The 15459-nt window shown below is 34.9% G+C and overlaps 1 protein-coding gene across 1 annotated transcript in view; it reads left to right on the forward strand.

Moving 5' to 3' along the window:
• The window catches only part of LOC150095343 (ATP-dependent RNA helicase DDX24), a 157426-nt gene that overhangs the window by 135940 nt on the left and 6027 nt on the right, over positions 1–15459 (forward strand). The window contains exons 12-13 of the mRNA XM_090410662.1: positions 1876–2053; positions 8616–8779. Of these exons, the coding sequence (XP_090266788.1) occupies positions 1876–2053; positions 8616–8779 (342 nt within the window). The remainder of the gene's footprint in view (positions 1–1875; positions 2054–8615; positions 8780–15459) is intronic.

Raw genomic sequence — 15459 nt, forward strand, 5'->3', positions numbered from 1 at the left:
TGGATTCTTTTCCTCCATATACCAAACTACTGTTTGGTATCTGTCAACCTTACCTATATCCATAACATCAGTTTCATATCCATCCCAATTTGTTGTAATTTGCATATCAGAGTTCCATGTGGTATCATGCCAAACAACTTTGCAAAATCCAGCACTATTATCATGTATCCATTCCCTTTATTCAACTCATCCATCACTGTATTATAAAAAAAGTAAGTGAATTACTAAGGCATGACCTACCCTTCACAAAGCCATGCCCCCTCTCCCATAGAGTATCATATTTCTATCCATCCATTCCTGAATTCTGTCTTTGACCAACATTTCCAGTACTTTTACCATCACTCCCATTGATACTGATATATCTATAATTTGCTACCTTGCTCTTGGAATCTGGAACCTCATTTATACAAAGGAACTTGCATAAATGAGGTTCCAAGGTATTTCCCCTTCCTTCCATTCCCTTTAGATTTTATGAGACCTAGGACTTAATTTAAACAGTCTAATTAGAGACAGTACTAATTCCTTTGCACATTCTTATACTATGCAAGCTAATATCCCATCTAATCCCATTTTAAGAGATTAATACAGAAGGAATTATAAAAAGAGCAGACAGTACAATGGGAAGAACTAGAGTCCATCCCTGGAAGTTGTACAGCAATGTGGTAAAGAAGGGTGTGAGGAGTGGATTTTTTACAAGGAGAGTTAGTGAGTGGAATACATTGTGAATGCAAGGAGTGTAGATGATTTAGAAGTTCAGTATGTTGGATATGTTACTAGTTGAATTGGCCTACCACGATGAGTCTGCTGAATCCATGGAGGTTACTGTTATAATAATAATAATATGTATCCCATTGAGATTCTGCAATATCTGAAATACTTTCAATTCATCAACCCTATATTTCTACATCAGTTTCTGTCGCATCTGTCACAGCATTATCCTAACTTGAATAATAGATCTTTGCAAAGTGGTCACTCAGTAACTTAACCATTTTGTCTGCATCTGTCACATTGCTACCATCAGTACTCATTAAAGTTATCCTTCTGTAATCATTGCCATATAATTAAAGAAAGAATTCTTCAGGAATTCTTTCTTTAATTATATTACATTCTTTCTGTGAAGCCTTTGGTCTCCACAGCTAATTTCTTCTCCTAATATAGTTTTGCCTTTCTTAACATGCTGGTCACCTTTCTTGCCCGATCCTTGTACTGCTCATGAGCTTGCTAGGCACCTTTCTCCTTATATATACACACACACACACATATATATATACCCTCCATATATTTTCTTTTTTTTTTTTGGAGCTCCTGCTTAATGATATTACTCTTCCATCTGACTCATACTTGATTTATCCTCCTGACCTTGGGTATGTTGTCTGATATTGCTTCCTTCAGATACCTCTTTACCTATGTGCTGCTAACATCTTTCCCTTGCGGATTCTTATGCTATGATGCTGCTTCAAGCTGCCTCATAAGCTTGTCGTAACTGCTAGCCCTGTAGCTCCTCATTACTCTTTCTTAACAGGAAATATGTGCACTACAAATATAGTATGATGACTTCAGTTTTAATTTCCAACCTTTTAGTTACAAAGAATTATTAAGAAATGGATAAAAAACAGCATGACATTTATTTGCATAAAAGAATGCTATTTGTTTGTTAATGCAGGTGCTTATGTATACAAAATTTGTTGCTAAGTATTGTATGCCATTTGCAGTTTACTTTTGGTTCACATATTATACTGGAAAGAGCAGATCTTTATTATATTTACCCCCCCCCCCTCTCAAATTATTATATCAGAAACAGGAAGACCTATATTTAAAATTGAATGTTTTTTCCTTCGCATTAACAGAATTTTATTTACTTTTTTTTCACTTTAGATGAAGATATTCCTGTGTTTCCTGTTGATCAAAGTATTCTTCCAGCAATTAAGCAGCGAGTATCTTTAGCTCGACAGATAGATCAGTTGGAACATAAACATCGCAGGCTGTCAGCTCAAAATCGTTGGTTTCTAAATGCTGCTGAAGAGATGGATTTGGAGGTAGATGATGACATACTGTATCCTTGTTTGATGTAGCATTTTTTAAAGTATTCTCTAAATTCTTTGTCTGCACAGTTGATGTTCATTTTATGCAGCTTGGTCCATGGCCAATCACAGGCACTGCTGATAATACTTCACTTTTCAGCAGTAACTGTGAATTAATGTTACTGCCTTTTCAAACAGGAAACATAATATGAATCTCACCATATAAGCTTGTAGACCTATCATATCTTATTACCATGGTTGGGCTAAGGTTTATATATCCTAGAAATCCTGTTCCAAATACCATGGCTGAATTTTTTCTCCCTTATTTGGAAAAGAAATTCTTCTCTCAATAAGGTACATTTTGTTAGTTTTTCCACTTGGTTATACTATAAATTAAAGATACCAAGAAATTATATACTTGGTTTAATCCTTTATCCAAGTGTAAGCAAACAAAGTTTGTGTCTGAAGTATTTTCAGGACTAGGGCAATATGTATATAGAAGCTAATGACTTCATATCACTTGCCTTAGTATCCCATAATGCAAAGTACATATTCTTACAGACATGTATAATACTATGCATTATGGGAATGGTCACTACCAAGACTGAATGGTCACTGCCAGACCCAGAGGCGATTACTTCAACCTTGGTATCACCTCTGGGTCTGGTTCCCACCACTGATGAGACCTTAATATAGGTTGAAACCGGTCTAGGTAGTGACCCTTCCCATAAGGCAAGTGATGTGAATTCATTAGCTTCTATATATGAGTTGCCCTAGTCCTGAAAAGACTTCAGGCACAAACTTTGTTTGCTTACACTTGGATAAAGGATTAAACCAAGTATTTAATTTCTTGATATCTTTAATGTTTTGTTAGTAACTGATATGGCACTCAGAGAATAGGTGGCATATTCTCTGAGTGTCATATCAGTTACAAAATTCACTCACAGCTCAAATCTATGAATAAATTTTGTAATGCCCAGAATGATGTTGATCAACAATTACATATCATTAAAAAAAAAAAAAGCAAAACTATATATATTTAAATATGGCTGTTTTTCCAATAATTGATCAAAAAAAGTTATCTCAGTAAACAAACTTCAGTTTCATATCCATATCTATAGGAAAACAGGTGATTGTTTGTTGTACTTTACCTTTATGAGGAATTCCAAATATAAAATTGTTGAGGGTTTTAAATAACTGTTACTTGAATTTGCTACTGCCATGGAAAGAAATAGTATATTTCTATTAGTAGTAGATAGAAATAGTAGGATTTCTGTTGGCCTCTTGTATCTCTCATATCTTTCAAAACATTATATTATTTCAAGCTTCTCCTTCATACTAGACTTTTTTTAAATTTCATTCGTTACTTGGATTCTTATAACAAGGATGTAGTTCAGTTTTGGAATGCTGCATTAAACACTTTTATCGAGAAAAGTACACAAACTCAGGAGAACTGTGTGCGTGCATGCTCTGGATATTCCTCTGCAAGTCACTACATTCAAGTTGGTGACATTTTTCACATAAACCTTGTGTTATTTGGTAGCACAAAGCATATTCACCTCATGAAAAGTTGGGTATGAGCTAACACAATTTCACATTTTGGTGATTTTATTTATGTAACGCATAAAAACACATCTGCACATTAGAGGCATGGTGAAGGAGAAGCAGTGGTTTACAAGATTTCATTCTTGAGAAGCATATATCACTTAGATTGTAAGAAGTTTTGAAATTTGTTTAAAAAAAAAAAACTGAGCAACATCAAATACATACATATAGAAAGAAAGAAAATACTCAGATTTTGTCAGTGCATGAAATGAATTGGTCATATGTTTCAAAAAAACAACTGCTGTTAGAAGTGCTTTCAGATATTTTAGTATATTCGAGAGTATGTTCATCTTTTTTTGACAAATCTGTCAGAAGTAATCAGTGAAACGTGAGATTTTTTCTATGTTAAATTTATGAGTAAATTTCACTATTGCATAGTTATTTACAAGTTCCCTCCAAGTTTTTAGAGCTTTGCAAAGGGAATCAGATAAGTGCTGGAATCCATTGTCACTGGAGATGAAATCATGGTCCTTTATTATGATCCTCTTTCCAAACGAGAATTCATGGGGTGGCGCAAACCAGGTTAAGCACTGCCGAGAAAAGCCAAGGTCATTCAGTCCACCAAGAAGATCATGGCAACAATCTTTTGGGATTACCAGGGAATTCTCTTGATTGACTTCAAGGAAAGGAATACCACCATGAATGCAGAATATTATGCTTCACTCTTTCACAAACTGTGTGATGCGATAATAGAGAAGAGATAAGGAATGCTGAGTCATGATGTTTGCCTGCTTCATGACAATGCTCCAGTCCATATGGTTATTGTTGTGAAGATTGTAGGAGATTGAACACCCACCCTACAGCCCAGATTTAGCACCAGTGACTAATCTCTTAGTCACTGGGTGCTAAATCTGCTGTTATAATGAGAAATCTATCTTCATGCTCCATGATAGAGGGAGGGCAACTTCTTAGCAAATCCACAACACATTCCATTGGTTTGAAATGCTGCCCAGAGCCTGGATACAATGCAACTTAAGATTCCAAACTCTCTGGCAATATCAGTAATTCTGCAGTCTTCTTTAAGCTTTCCAATAATTCTTCCCCTGTGTAAAATCATCTAGATATCATTGAGATATTACAAGACATCCAAGTTTGCAACTTTATTCCTTCACAAAAAGAGCTTCCTTTGAACACAATTCACTTAATGCAGCCTTTTGCCTTTTATCCTGTTGAGTTCTACCATGTGAGCCCTTTGTGTGCGATTCAAAAATTTCAATGGGTACCAGCTTGATACTCGAAATCATCAATTATATAAATTGCCACAAGCTGATTCATCTGAGTTTATAGTTATAATAATCTTCATAAATAGTGTTTGTCCTTAGGGTTTGGACACCAGTGTGTGTGTGTGTGTGTGTGTGTGTGTGTGTGTGTGTGTGTACACATCTTTATTTGCTTTACATAAATCATTTATTTTCTGTACCCAATTTTTTTTTTTTTCCCAGCAGCTTATAGGAAACACTCATCTAATATCATAAATATAAATTACTAATAATTAATTTGTCAATAATAAAAGCATTTCCATTCATGTCTGTTCTTTCTCTCCCTTATGTTTACCATTCTCAAATGGCTCATTTATGTTGATTCACATATTTACACCTTTTAGTATTTCTAATATACCAACCACACATAGTATTCACTTTAATTATTGTTTTATAATATATCCTAAACAAACACATTTGTCTCCCCCCCCCATCCCACTCCAGAGCAGATTTGATTAAAATTGAAGAACTCATCGCAATATATAGTGCATCCACTGATACAGAAACATGATGTTGTAGCTGGAAGCAGTTTTCTCTTGCCCCACCAGAAGGTTAAGGTGGCAGCGGAAGTTTTTTGAATGCCTTGAAGTGAATATGTTAAAAAAACACCAGAACTACCCAGGTGTTATAATTGTCTTTTATTAATGCTTTCGGTAAAGATTTCACTGTCTGTTTTGAACTAGTTAATTCTCATCATATACCAGGCAGAAACCTTAAGAGAGAAAGAACTCTCATTCAGTATCAAAGAATTGAATAAGGATAAGAATAAGAATAGATATTTAATATTCCCTATTTCTATCTATTTAATATTGCTGGCTTGAAACTCTTCTGATTATTACAATTTATACACCAAATGAGAGATCACTTATATCAGAGAGTTGTATTTTTCATTACTGAACTTGCAGTTGATGTGTAAATTATAATCAGAAGAAGAGCCAAAGGCTTCATGTCAGTGATGTTAAATAGATAGAAATAGGAATATTGAAGATCCATCTTTATTACATAGCCAAAGGGGGGGGAATAGAAAATTTGCAGTTCATAGCGAAGAATTTATGGAGACACAACACATGTGTTAGAATAATTACTTTACTGAACATTTCCTGATGATGACCTCTGTATTGAGGTCATCAGGAAACCATACATATGTGTACAAGATACAAGCTACATGATGTTGCACTATACAAAAAGTAAGATGAATATAAATGTTTCTTAATTATTTATCCTAGCCTGACCTCTGGTGAGAAAAAAAAACAACTACATTAAACAATTTCTATAGTCCTTTCCTTTCGTATTGGGATTTTCTTCTGTCTGGGGTTGTTCTGGTTGCTATATGGGTCCTCTACATTCTTGGAATAATTAATCCATCATTTTGTTCAGATTTGGATAATGTTTCAGCATTTCACAAGCTTCTTTGAATTTTTCTTTCAAACCAGGTTTTGGTGAGGCACTAAATCCAGTGTGCAGGGACTTAGTGCCTTTCCATTCAATTTTTTATGGCATGTTTGGAGTGCATGGTCTGATAGGCCTGTTTTACCATAGTGGAGGTTTTTAATGTTGGCATTTTGTGTTCATCTTTTCTGATTGGGATGGTGCATCCTATTCCCCTATGTAAGGTAGGTTACAGGTACATTGAATATTGTAAATCCCAGGGTGGACAAGGTATGGAAGGGGATCTTTGTAGGAGCTGAGTAAATTTCTTAATTTGGCTGGGAATTTGAAGGTTGTCTTAATGTTATATTTAAGTAGTATTCTATCTATTTTTTCCAAAATGCTCCTAATGTAGATATAAAGGGTATGGTTATGGCATTCTTGTAATCTTTTTGGCTATTAATGGCATTTTTATGGAGGATTTTGTGAGCTTTTTTTTTATTGTAGTCATTTTTTTTACAAATGTTTGGTTAATAATTTCAAATTCTTGGTCCAGAGCTTGTTCATTGGAGCAAATTGTTAGGGCTCTGTTTGAGAGTGCTGATGACTCCTAGTTTATGTGTTGGATGGTGGTATGAATTTTTATATATGTATTAGACTATGTGTAGGTTTGTGGTAGACAGTGAAGGAGAGGCAGCCTGAGGGAAGACGCGTGACAAGTGTGTCTAGAAAAGGAAGAGAGTTGTTGTTGTTTTCGATGGATATGTTTGTGTTGTTTGTTCAGGTGGTTTAGGAACATATTTAATGTTTTGTGGCTGTGGGACCAAATAACGAAAATATCTAGACACACTCGTCACACATCTTCCCTCAGGCTGCCTCTACTTCATTGTCTGCCACAAACCTACACATACAGGCTAATACATACTTAAAAATTCATACCACCATCCAACACATAAACTAGGAGTCATCAGCACTCTCAAACACAGAGACCTAACAATTTGCTCCAATGAACAAGCTCTGAACCAAGAATTTGAAATTATTAACCAAACATTTGTAAAAAAAATGACTACAATAAAAAAAAAAACAGTTCACAAAATCCTCCATAAAAATGCCATTAAAAGAAAAAAAAATTACAAGAATGCCATAACCATACCTTACGGAGGTCGAAACGTCGATTGTTATGGCATTCTTGCTTAATGTTAAGTAAAGTAATTATTCTAACGTGTGTTGATGTATCCATAAATTCTTCACTATGAATGCTGACCACCGTGTAACCTTAAAAGCAAGAAAATTTGCTAGTTTTGAGAATTTCCCTCTTAAAGTTACTGCCTGGTCTCTGATGAGAACAGTCAGTTTGAATCAATTTATGGGATCATTGTGAGGTAAGTGAAATCATTATCAAAAGATGACTACATGAATGCCTGGGTGGTGTGCATATCTTTTAACTACTGCAAGCTAAGACAACTTTGATGCATTGTATTGTTTTTTCATAAGCTCTCTGGCCAATTTTTGAAACTTTCAAAGTTTCTGTTTTTTTCCTTTGGCTATGAAATAAGGATGGATCTTTAATATTCCCTATTTCTGTCTATTTAACATTGCAAAATGAAGCCCTTAGGCTCTTCTTTTGATTATAACAATTTATGCACCTACTGAGAATTCACTTATGAAAAATATAACTCTGTGACATTGGAATGTTTTGGTATTGAATGAGGGTTCTTGCCATCTTAAGGTTTCTGCCTAGTCTCTGATGAGAACGAATCGGTTCAAAGCAGTTGTCAGGCCAGTGAAACCTTTACCAAAAGCACTAATAAACGACAACTGTATGAATGCCTGGGCAGTCTTTTAAGTAGTGTAATCTAAGCAACTCTGATGCCTTCAATTGTATTCTCATAAGCTCTCTGGTTAGTTTTTGAAACTTTAAGGTTTTTTTTTTCCCCCGACTATGAGGATGGATCTTTAATGTCCCCTATTTCTATCTTTATCTTCCTTTTTTGTCACATTTATCATCTCTGATTCCTTTTACAGTCCTCTTTCTTCCATTTCTAAGCTTTTTCAATACTTTGAAGAGCTTATTGTCACCTTTCTGATATTTTTCTTCTCTGTTCTTACCAAAGCCTTCTGGTAAAAATGAAAGTTTCTGTCATTTATAAAAGTAGTAAAATAAAAGACAGAAACTTTCAACATGGAACTGTTTTGTTTCTTGGACACGTTACAGAGTTCAGATTTTTATTATTGCAAACAACTTCACCACATGCATACTTACTTGATGAATCAATCAAAGCTTTCTTCTGAGTTTGTTTCTGAGAAATATTTATGTAAATTATGAAAATTAAAAATATAGTTATTTCTTAATCATGTTAAGTTTAAATGACCTTGGAAGTGAAAAGGAACAGGCTGTTCATACTCGGCAACTGAAACTGATGCAGAAGCAGCTAAAAGCTTTGTTAGTACAGCCTGTTTTACCAAAAGGCTACTCAGGAAAATATCCAACAAAACTTGGAAAGCTCTATTTGCCTCCTGTCAGAGGTAAGCAATTAAGTGATACAATAATGAGTTGTTTTTTAATTTTATATTTTTTAATCAGCATTAGATATAGCTTTTATGAAGTTCTCTATTTTTTACTGTTGTTCACTGCATTAATCTGAATTGAAATAATTGATCAGAGTTGCTGATATGTTACCATTAAGAATTCTTCTGACTTTCAGTGTTTTGCCTACCCACAAAGAAATTTTTCATATCTTTTCATTTCTTGAATCAGAAGCACACAAAAAACAGAGATACTTTACAGCAAAGTACAGTGTCTATAAACTCATATATGACATTTACAATATGAACATTTACAAAAAAAAGCATGGAATGGACTGTATTATTCTGTGCTTCTTTTCTATTTCATTTTGCAACAACTTGCTGACACAAACCCTTGTAACAGCATGTTGTTTACCAAGAGTTAAGTTCTTTGTTTTTGTAACATTGCTGAATAAAAAACATAAGGAACAGTTTACAATTTTTACTTTTTATGCATTTAAGCATTATGCAGTTAAATGTTATGGTCTGTACTATGACAACAGTGCTGTCTATAAGGGAATTTAAGAAACACTCAGTGGATGTGGAGTAAATTTAGTTAGTGCTGACATACTAGTAGAAAAGGAGCTGAAAAAATTGTTTTGAATCCAGATGTCAGTGCATAAGAAGAGAAAGGCAAATGACTGTAGATTTTAGTAGACGAGGAGTAGTGTAAACCTCATTCCAGTTCATATATTTTGGTACCATCTGCTGGCATTGGCAGAATTAGAAGGAAAGTTTTCAAATGAGAATTCTCTTTATCAATAGAAATAAAGTATGTGGAAATTTATCAAATAATAGACTTCGCTGGTAAAAAATGAAAGACCATTTATTATATGATAGTCTGACGATCTGAATTCTCACTTACTATTGATATTAACTGTATAATAAATGAGGTCTTTGAGAGCAGAATAAGTACAGGAAGCCCTCGGTTTATGCCTCACTTCCGTTCCTGAAATAACGGGCGTAAACCGAATTGGCATAAAACGAAACCCAATTTTAATGGAAGGTACAAAGTTATGTTGTGTGCAGTCAAAAAATATGCACATGAAGTGTGTGTAACATCATTATATTTAAAACTTTGATAATACATACATATATATTTGTTAAAATAAAATTATTAATAACGAAAACAAAACAAAATTATATACAAAAAATATGAAACTTCGAAAAGATATTACATATTTCTATGTTGAAGTTCCTGATTTCGGATCACCTGCATTTTTTTTTTGAAATAAGTATCCAGTGTTACTGCCTAGATTTTCTTTTTCTTTCTTTAAGGAGTTCAGTGTAAGGTCGAATAGATGCGATTACACTCCATTCCCAATCGTGGTCCATTTCGCAGAGTTCATCAAACAATGTCTCTATGCTTGCAAGGATACGCTGTAAATCATCTGTTTTTATATCTCTCAACCTTCATTTTCTTTCTCCTCCTTTGGATGTTGACTTAATTGTTTGGCTAATTCTTTTAAGTCTTCATTGGAAAGTAGTTTATCATGGCTCTCTAAGATTTCTGTCACATCTTCAGCTGTAATCTCATCCAATCCCACCTCTTGCGCAAGCTTGGTAAGGTCTTCAGTAACATTCTCTTCTTGCTGTAATTCCTTGAAGCCGTGCATAAATGCTGGAAGAAGGTTTCACCATGCTCCTTTTGCTGACACTTCGTTCCAAGCTGCCTTGATGTTGTTAATGCCATTCAAAATATCGAATGACCGCCAATAGTCTTTAATAGTTTTTTCTTGAAGTGTCCAAGACTCTTACCATTTCCATAAATGTTATACGGAGGTTAATAGGCTTTGAAAATTAATATAATCCCCTGATCCATCAGTTGCAAAAGCAATGTTGTGTTTGGGGGCATGTAAACAACCTTGACATCCAATGGTGTTCTTACTTCAGCAAGGTTTTGAGGATGTCTAGGGGCATTAGCCAAGAAAAGCAATGGCTTGGCTGGCAAATCATTTTCTTACAGAAGCGAAGCACGGTAGGACAAAAATAATTTGTGTACCAATCTATAATAACGTCTTGTGTAACCCAAGCTTTCTTGTTCCATTTCCAGTAGACTGGCAGCATGAATTTTAGACCCTCAAAGGCACATAGTGTCTGTGAATGATACACCAACATTGGTTTAAGCTTCAAAGTTCCGGAGACATATGCACCCAACAAAAGCATAAATTTGTCTTTTGCAGCTTTAAAACCTGGAGCGGAACGTTCTTCACAGGAAATGAAGGTGCGTGATGGCAATTTTTCCAGTAGAGCCCAGTCTCATCAACATTAAAAATGAGATCAGGAGGATAACTTCCTTGTTCTACACAGTCTTGAAATTCTTTAGGAAAAGCAGCTGCTACCGCAACATCTGCACTTTCCACCTCACCACATAATTTGACACTATGGCACTTACTTCGAGACTTAAATCTCATGAACCAACTTTTGCTTCCTAAAAATGTTTCTTTGCCTCCATCTGTCTTTTAAAGATCCTCAAAAATTGCTTTTTGCTTTCTCAGTTATAACAGCCTGTGTCAGAGGAATGTTTTTCTGATTCAAGTCATCCACCCATAATAATAATAATTTTTCCATTTTTTCATCAAGTTTACCCCTGCTATAACTTACACGTTTTGCATTTAGTATTGCCATAGATTGTTGCGCAGACTGTTTTATTCTATCTGCTTTTTTCATAATTGTAGTAACAGTCGATGGGGGTAAATTCATACTTCTACAGACATTAGCACGTGTCTGCCCATCTTCCATTCTTCAAATCACCTCCATCTTCTTTTCAAGTGTGATTGATTTCTGTGCCTTCTTAACACCAAGTTCTGCTAACTTTTCTGCACTTGTTTTATCAGACATGGTATGTAATTATGTACTTTATCAATTTAAATACGTATGTATGTAAAAAAATTAAATAGAACAATTAGTTAGATTCAACAGTAAAACTAGGTTGGATACATATACGTCATAGTAACTTGGTAAACACTCAAACACTAGAGTGCCAGCTAGTGTCGTTTCTCAGTCAGACCACACTACAATAAGAAAGCACTCGCAGGCATGCAGCGTTATTGTGAATCGCTGTAAATTGAACCGTCGTAAACCGAGGGCTGCCTGTATTATCATGTTAGAGGCTTAATGGATTGTATACAGTACTTAAAAAGAATTAAAACAGAATTTAATACTTCTTATATTCGTCTCAGTCACTGAGACATCTTCAGGGATTACAAAAAAGTAATGTAACATATACACAAATACCCCACAATACTAAGCCCAACCACGTGGGTGACTCTAAAGTCCTATCTAGGTGGAGCACCCTCTAAGGGCAGCTATAGGCGGCCTGGAATGTAAGATGGTATCTCTGATGGTAAGTGTTTTCCAAATCTTAGGAAGCTTAATGCAACCATATTTATTGAGATTTGGTTGATTTCTGAGAGCTGCAGCTGATTCTAAAAATAGTCTCTCTTTTTTTGAATTTGCTGTAGTGGAGCATAGTGGTTTTTTCCATGAGATCCTGTGGGTTGTATCCAAGATGCCGCCACTGACTCCTTACAGTCAGAGCTCTCCGCTGTACTTAACCGTGAATTTTGGTCCATTCTCTCTGGCATCTCAGAAGCTTCTGCACAGAAAGAATTTCAAAAAATTAAAAATAAACATATCAAAAAGTATAACAATCTGTCTAAATCCAAATCGCAACTGCAAATGCAACCGCTCCAGACAGTAGTTAATCTATCTTCCAAAAGGCTCAACAACAATGGCGTCAGTGCCCTAAGCCTCGGCCACAATTTCGCAGTCACCGAAAGAAGTGCCGGTACTTGATGTAATGTATAATATCGAACGGGATATGTTGCTTAGCACCAGAGATAGCAAATAACATCAGACTTGACGTCGCCAACATCCTCATCCAGTCTTTGCCTCCAAAAAGTAATTTATCGTCCGGCCAATGCACTGCCCTCAGGAAATTATGGAAAGAAAAAAGTATCGTCATCACCAGAGCGGATAAGGGTAACGCCACAGAATACAATCGAAAAATGGAGATTATCCTCCGAGATTGCTCTACCTACATCCCACTAGAGCATGACCCCACAAAAACACAAGTCAAAATATTAAAAAAACTGCTTAAAAAAGTCCCCCGGACATTATGAAAAAACTCAAACCTTTCTGTTCCCATTCCCCCCGAATATGCGGTTTACCAAAATTCCACAAACCCAATTCCCCACTAAGACCTATAGTGGATGCCACTAATGCACCTTGCTACAAACTGTCAAAACAGCTGGCCAACTCTCTGACCCCCCTCACTGAACTTTCCACATCATATATAAAAAAACTCTACTCATTTTAAAATCCTAATAGAAAATCTAACCTTAAATAACACAGCCATATTGGTAAGTTTTTGACATCTCCTCATTGTTTACCAATATTCCCTTAATTGATACCTTAACACTCTTAGAAAACGTTTTTCCTTCAGACATCTTAGAGCTCTTTTCCTTTGCCATCAATTCTGGTTATTTTTCTTGGAAGAACAAAATCTACAAGCAGATAGAGGGAAGTGCCATGGGTTCCCCCCCCCCCTTGCCAATATTTATATGGAAAATTTTGAAAAACGAGCCATAGACTCAGCCCCTCTCAAACCTTCTATCTGGCTAAGATATGTAAATGAAGTGTTCTCTATTTGGCCTCATGGCTCAAACACATTAGACTCTTTCCTCAGTCACCTCAACAGCCTGCATCCAAGAATTCAGTTTACAATGGAAAAGGAAAAGAACAATTGTTTACCCTTCCTAGACACCTTACTTACATGCCTTCCTAACGGTACACTTTCCTTCACTGTATATAGAAAACCTATGCAGACAGGCAGATACATTCACAAACTCTCCCACCACCACCCCGCTCAATAATATGGCATTATTAAAACTCTAACCAAGAGAGCCCACAAACTTTGTTCCAGTGGAACAGCCCTTAAAACTGAGCTTGACCATATACACAACACTTTCCTCTCCAATGGCTACAGCAATCACGGTATTAAAAAAATAATCAGTTCCTTCCCCATTCCCCGGTCTTCTCTTCCGTATAAAATCTTCTAATATAACCATTTTATAATTCATTGTAAATGTATGAAATCTAATTATTTTTCAAAATTAGAAAATCTGTTTTAGAATTCCTGAATTTGTGTCATTTACAGTATCTGCTTTTAAAAATAATTGTTCACATAGAAATAAAATAAATTACGCTTTTTTTTTAAATCTTTTATCAGACTGTGACACTATGTTCTATCAAGCCATAACTGAGTTCACACGAATTGTATCGTAATGGTTTTAGTGAAGTGTGTAATTTCATTACATACTTCCTTGATTATTTTTATTGGAAAGTGTCATTTAATTTTAATTATTTTATTAATTTTTATCACAAAGTGTGACTTCTCCTACTGACTGAGCTGTATTAGTAGATATATTCCAGAAATTTTGTTGATTTGTGTAGTGGAGGATTTGTCAAATGAAAGAAAAGTAAATATACTGTCATTAGGAAATGGATATGGTTTGCATCAACTGTATATTGATATATACAGAAAGAATAAAGTAAGTGAAAGAATAGAGCTGTGGTATCCTAACATTAGTTGCAAAGTTTGAGGACAAAGATCCATCATTATTATATATAATGTGTGATCTATTGAAAGCTGGCAAACCAGTCAAAAGACAGGTTATAAGATGAAGCATACTTAATAGGCCTTTATGTCAAATCTTATCAAATGCCATAGAGATATTAAGAACAACTACTTGAGTTTCACCAAACTTTTCCGTTGCTTTTATCTAGTAGTGAGTAACCAAACTAGAATATCTGTTGATTGACAGTTGTGAAAATCGTGTTGGTGATTCTTTATTAATTTAGATGTTTCCATTAATTTAGAATGAGTTTATTGATAACAGTGGGATGGTACATTAATGGTAAAAATTTGTTATACTTAGAAAGAGGTTAAATTCCAAACCATAGGATAAATATGGAATTGGAGACTATAAAAAAGGGTGATACAAAACCGGTCCACTTCTGGAAAAATGCCATTAGGACTAAGAAGCTGCCATTTAGAGATGATGCTCCTTTTGGAATCAATTTTTGGAAGGGTAGATAATTTACTAGTGATTATTTTGAAAAGGAAGATAGAGATGTCAGTAAAAAGCCATTTATGATAAACGTTATTCTTTTTGGTCTTACAAAGTCAATTTTACATATGTTAATAACTTGCTTATAACTATTTTGAGAATTGAAGATTGAGATTTCAGTAAAAACCAATTCTGATACACTTTATTCTTCTTTGAATAGTTAGCACTCTTCCTGAGAAAAGTGGAATGTGCAATAAATTTTTCCATAAATAAAAAATTGTTTCATTGATGCACATGTTTGGAAACAATAATCTATCCAAAGAAATGAATCATCAGAATCAAGGTCTTCTCACTTAGCATTTTTCTAATGCCACGCAACACACGAATGAGAATAGTTGTGTGAATATTGCGCTGTGTCACAATTAAATCAACTTTATGTTGTGATTCAACTGTCCGGAGAAGTGGGAACATTCCCAGTATATTAGAAGGATCTAAATATAGGTCAAGAATCTTTTAGGATTATTGTATATTATTATTATGGGCTATTTCATGGAGTCTTTAGACTCA

This window comes from Typopeltis vanoorti, chromosome 20 (genome assembly GCF_054136105.1).
Source record: "Typopeltis vanoorti isolate ZY-2024b chromosome 20, IOZ_Tvanoo_1.0, whole genome shotgun sequence".
Lineage (NCBI taxonomy): Eukaryota > Metazoa > Arthropoda > Arachnida > Uropygi > Thelyphonidae > Typopeltis > Typopeltis vanoorti.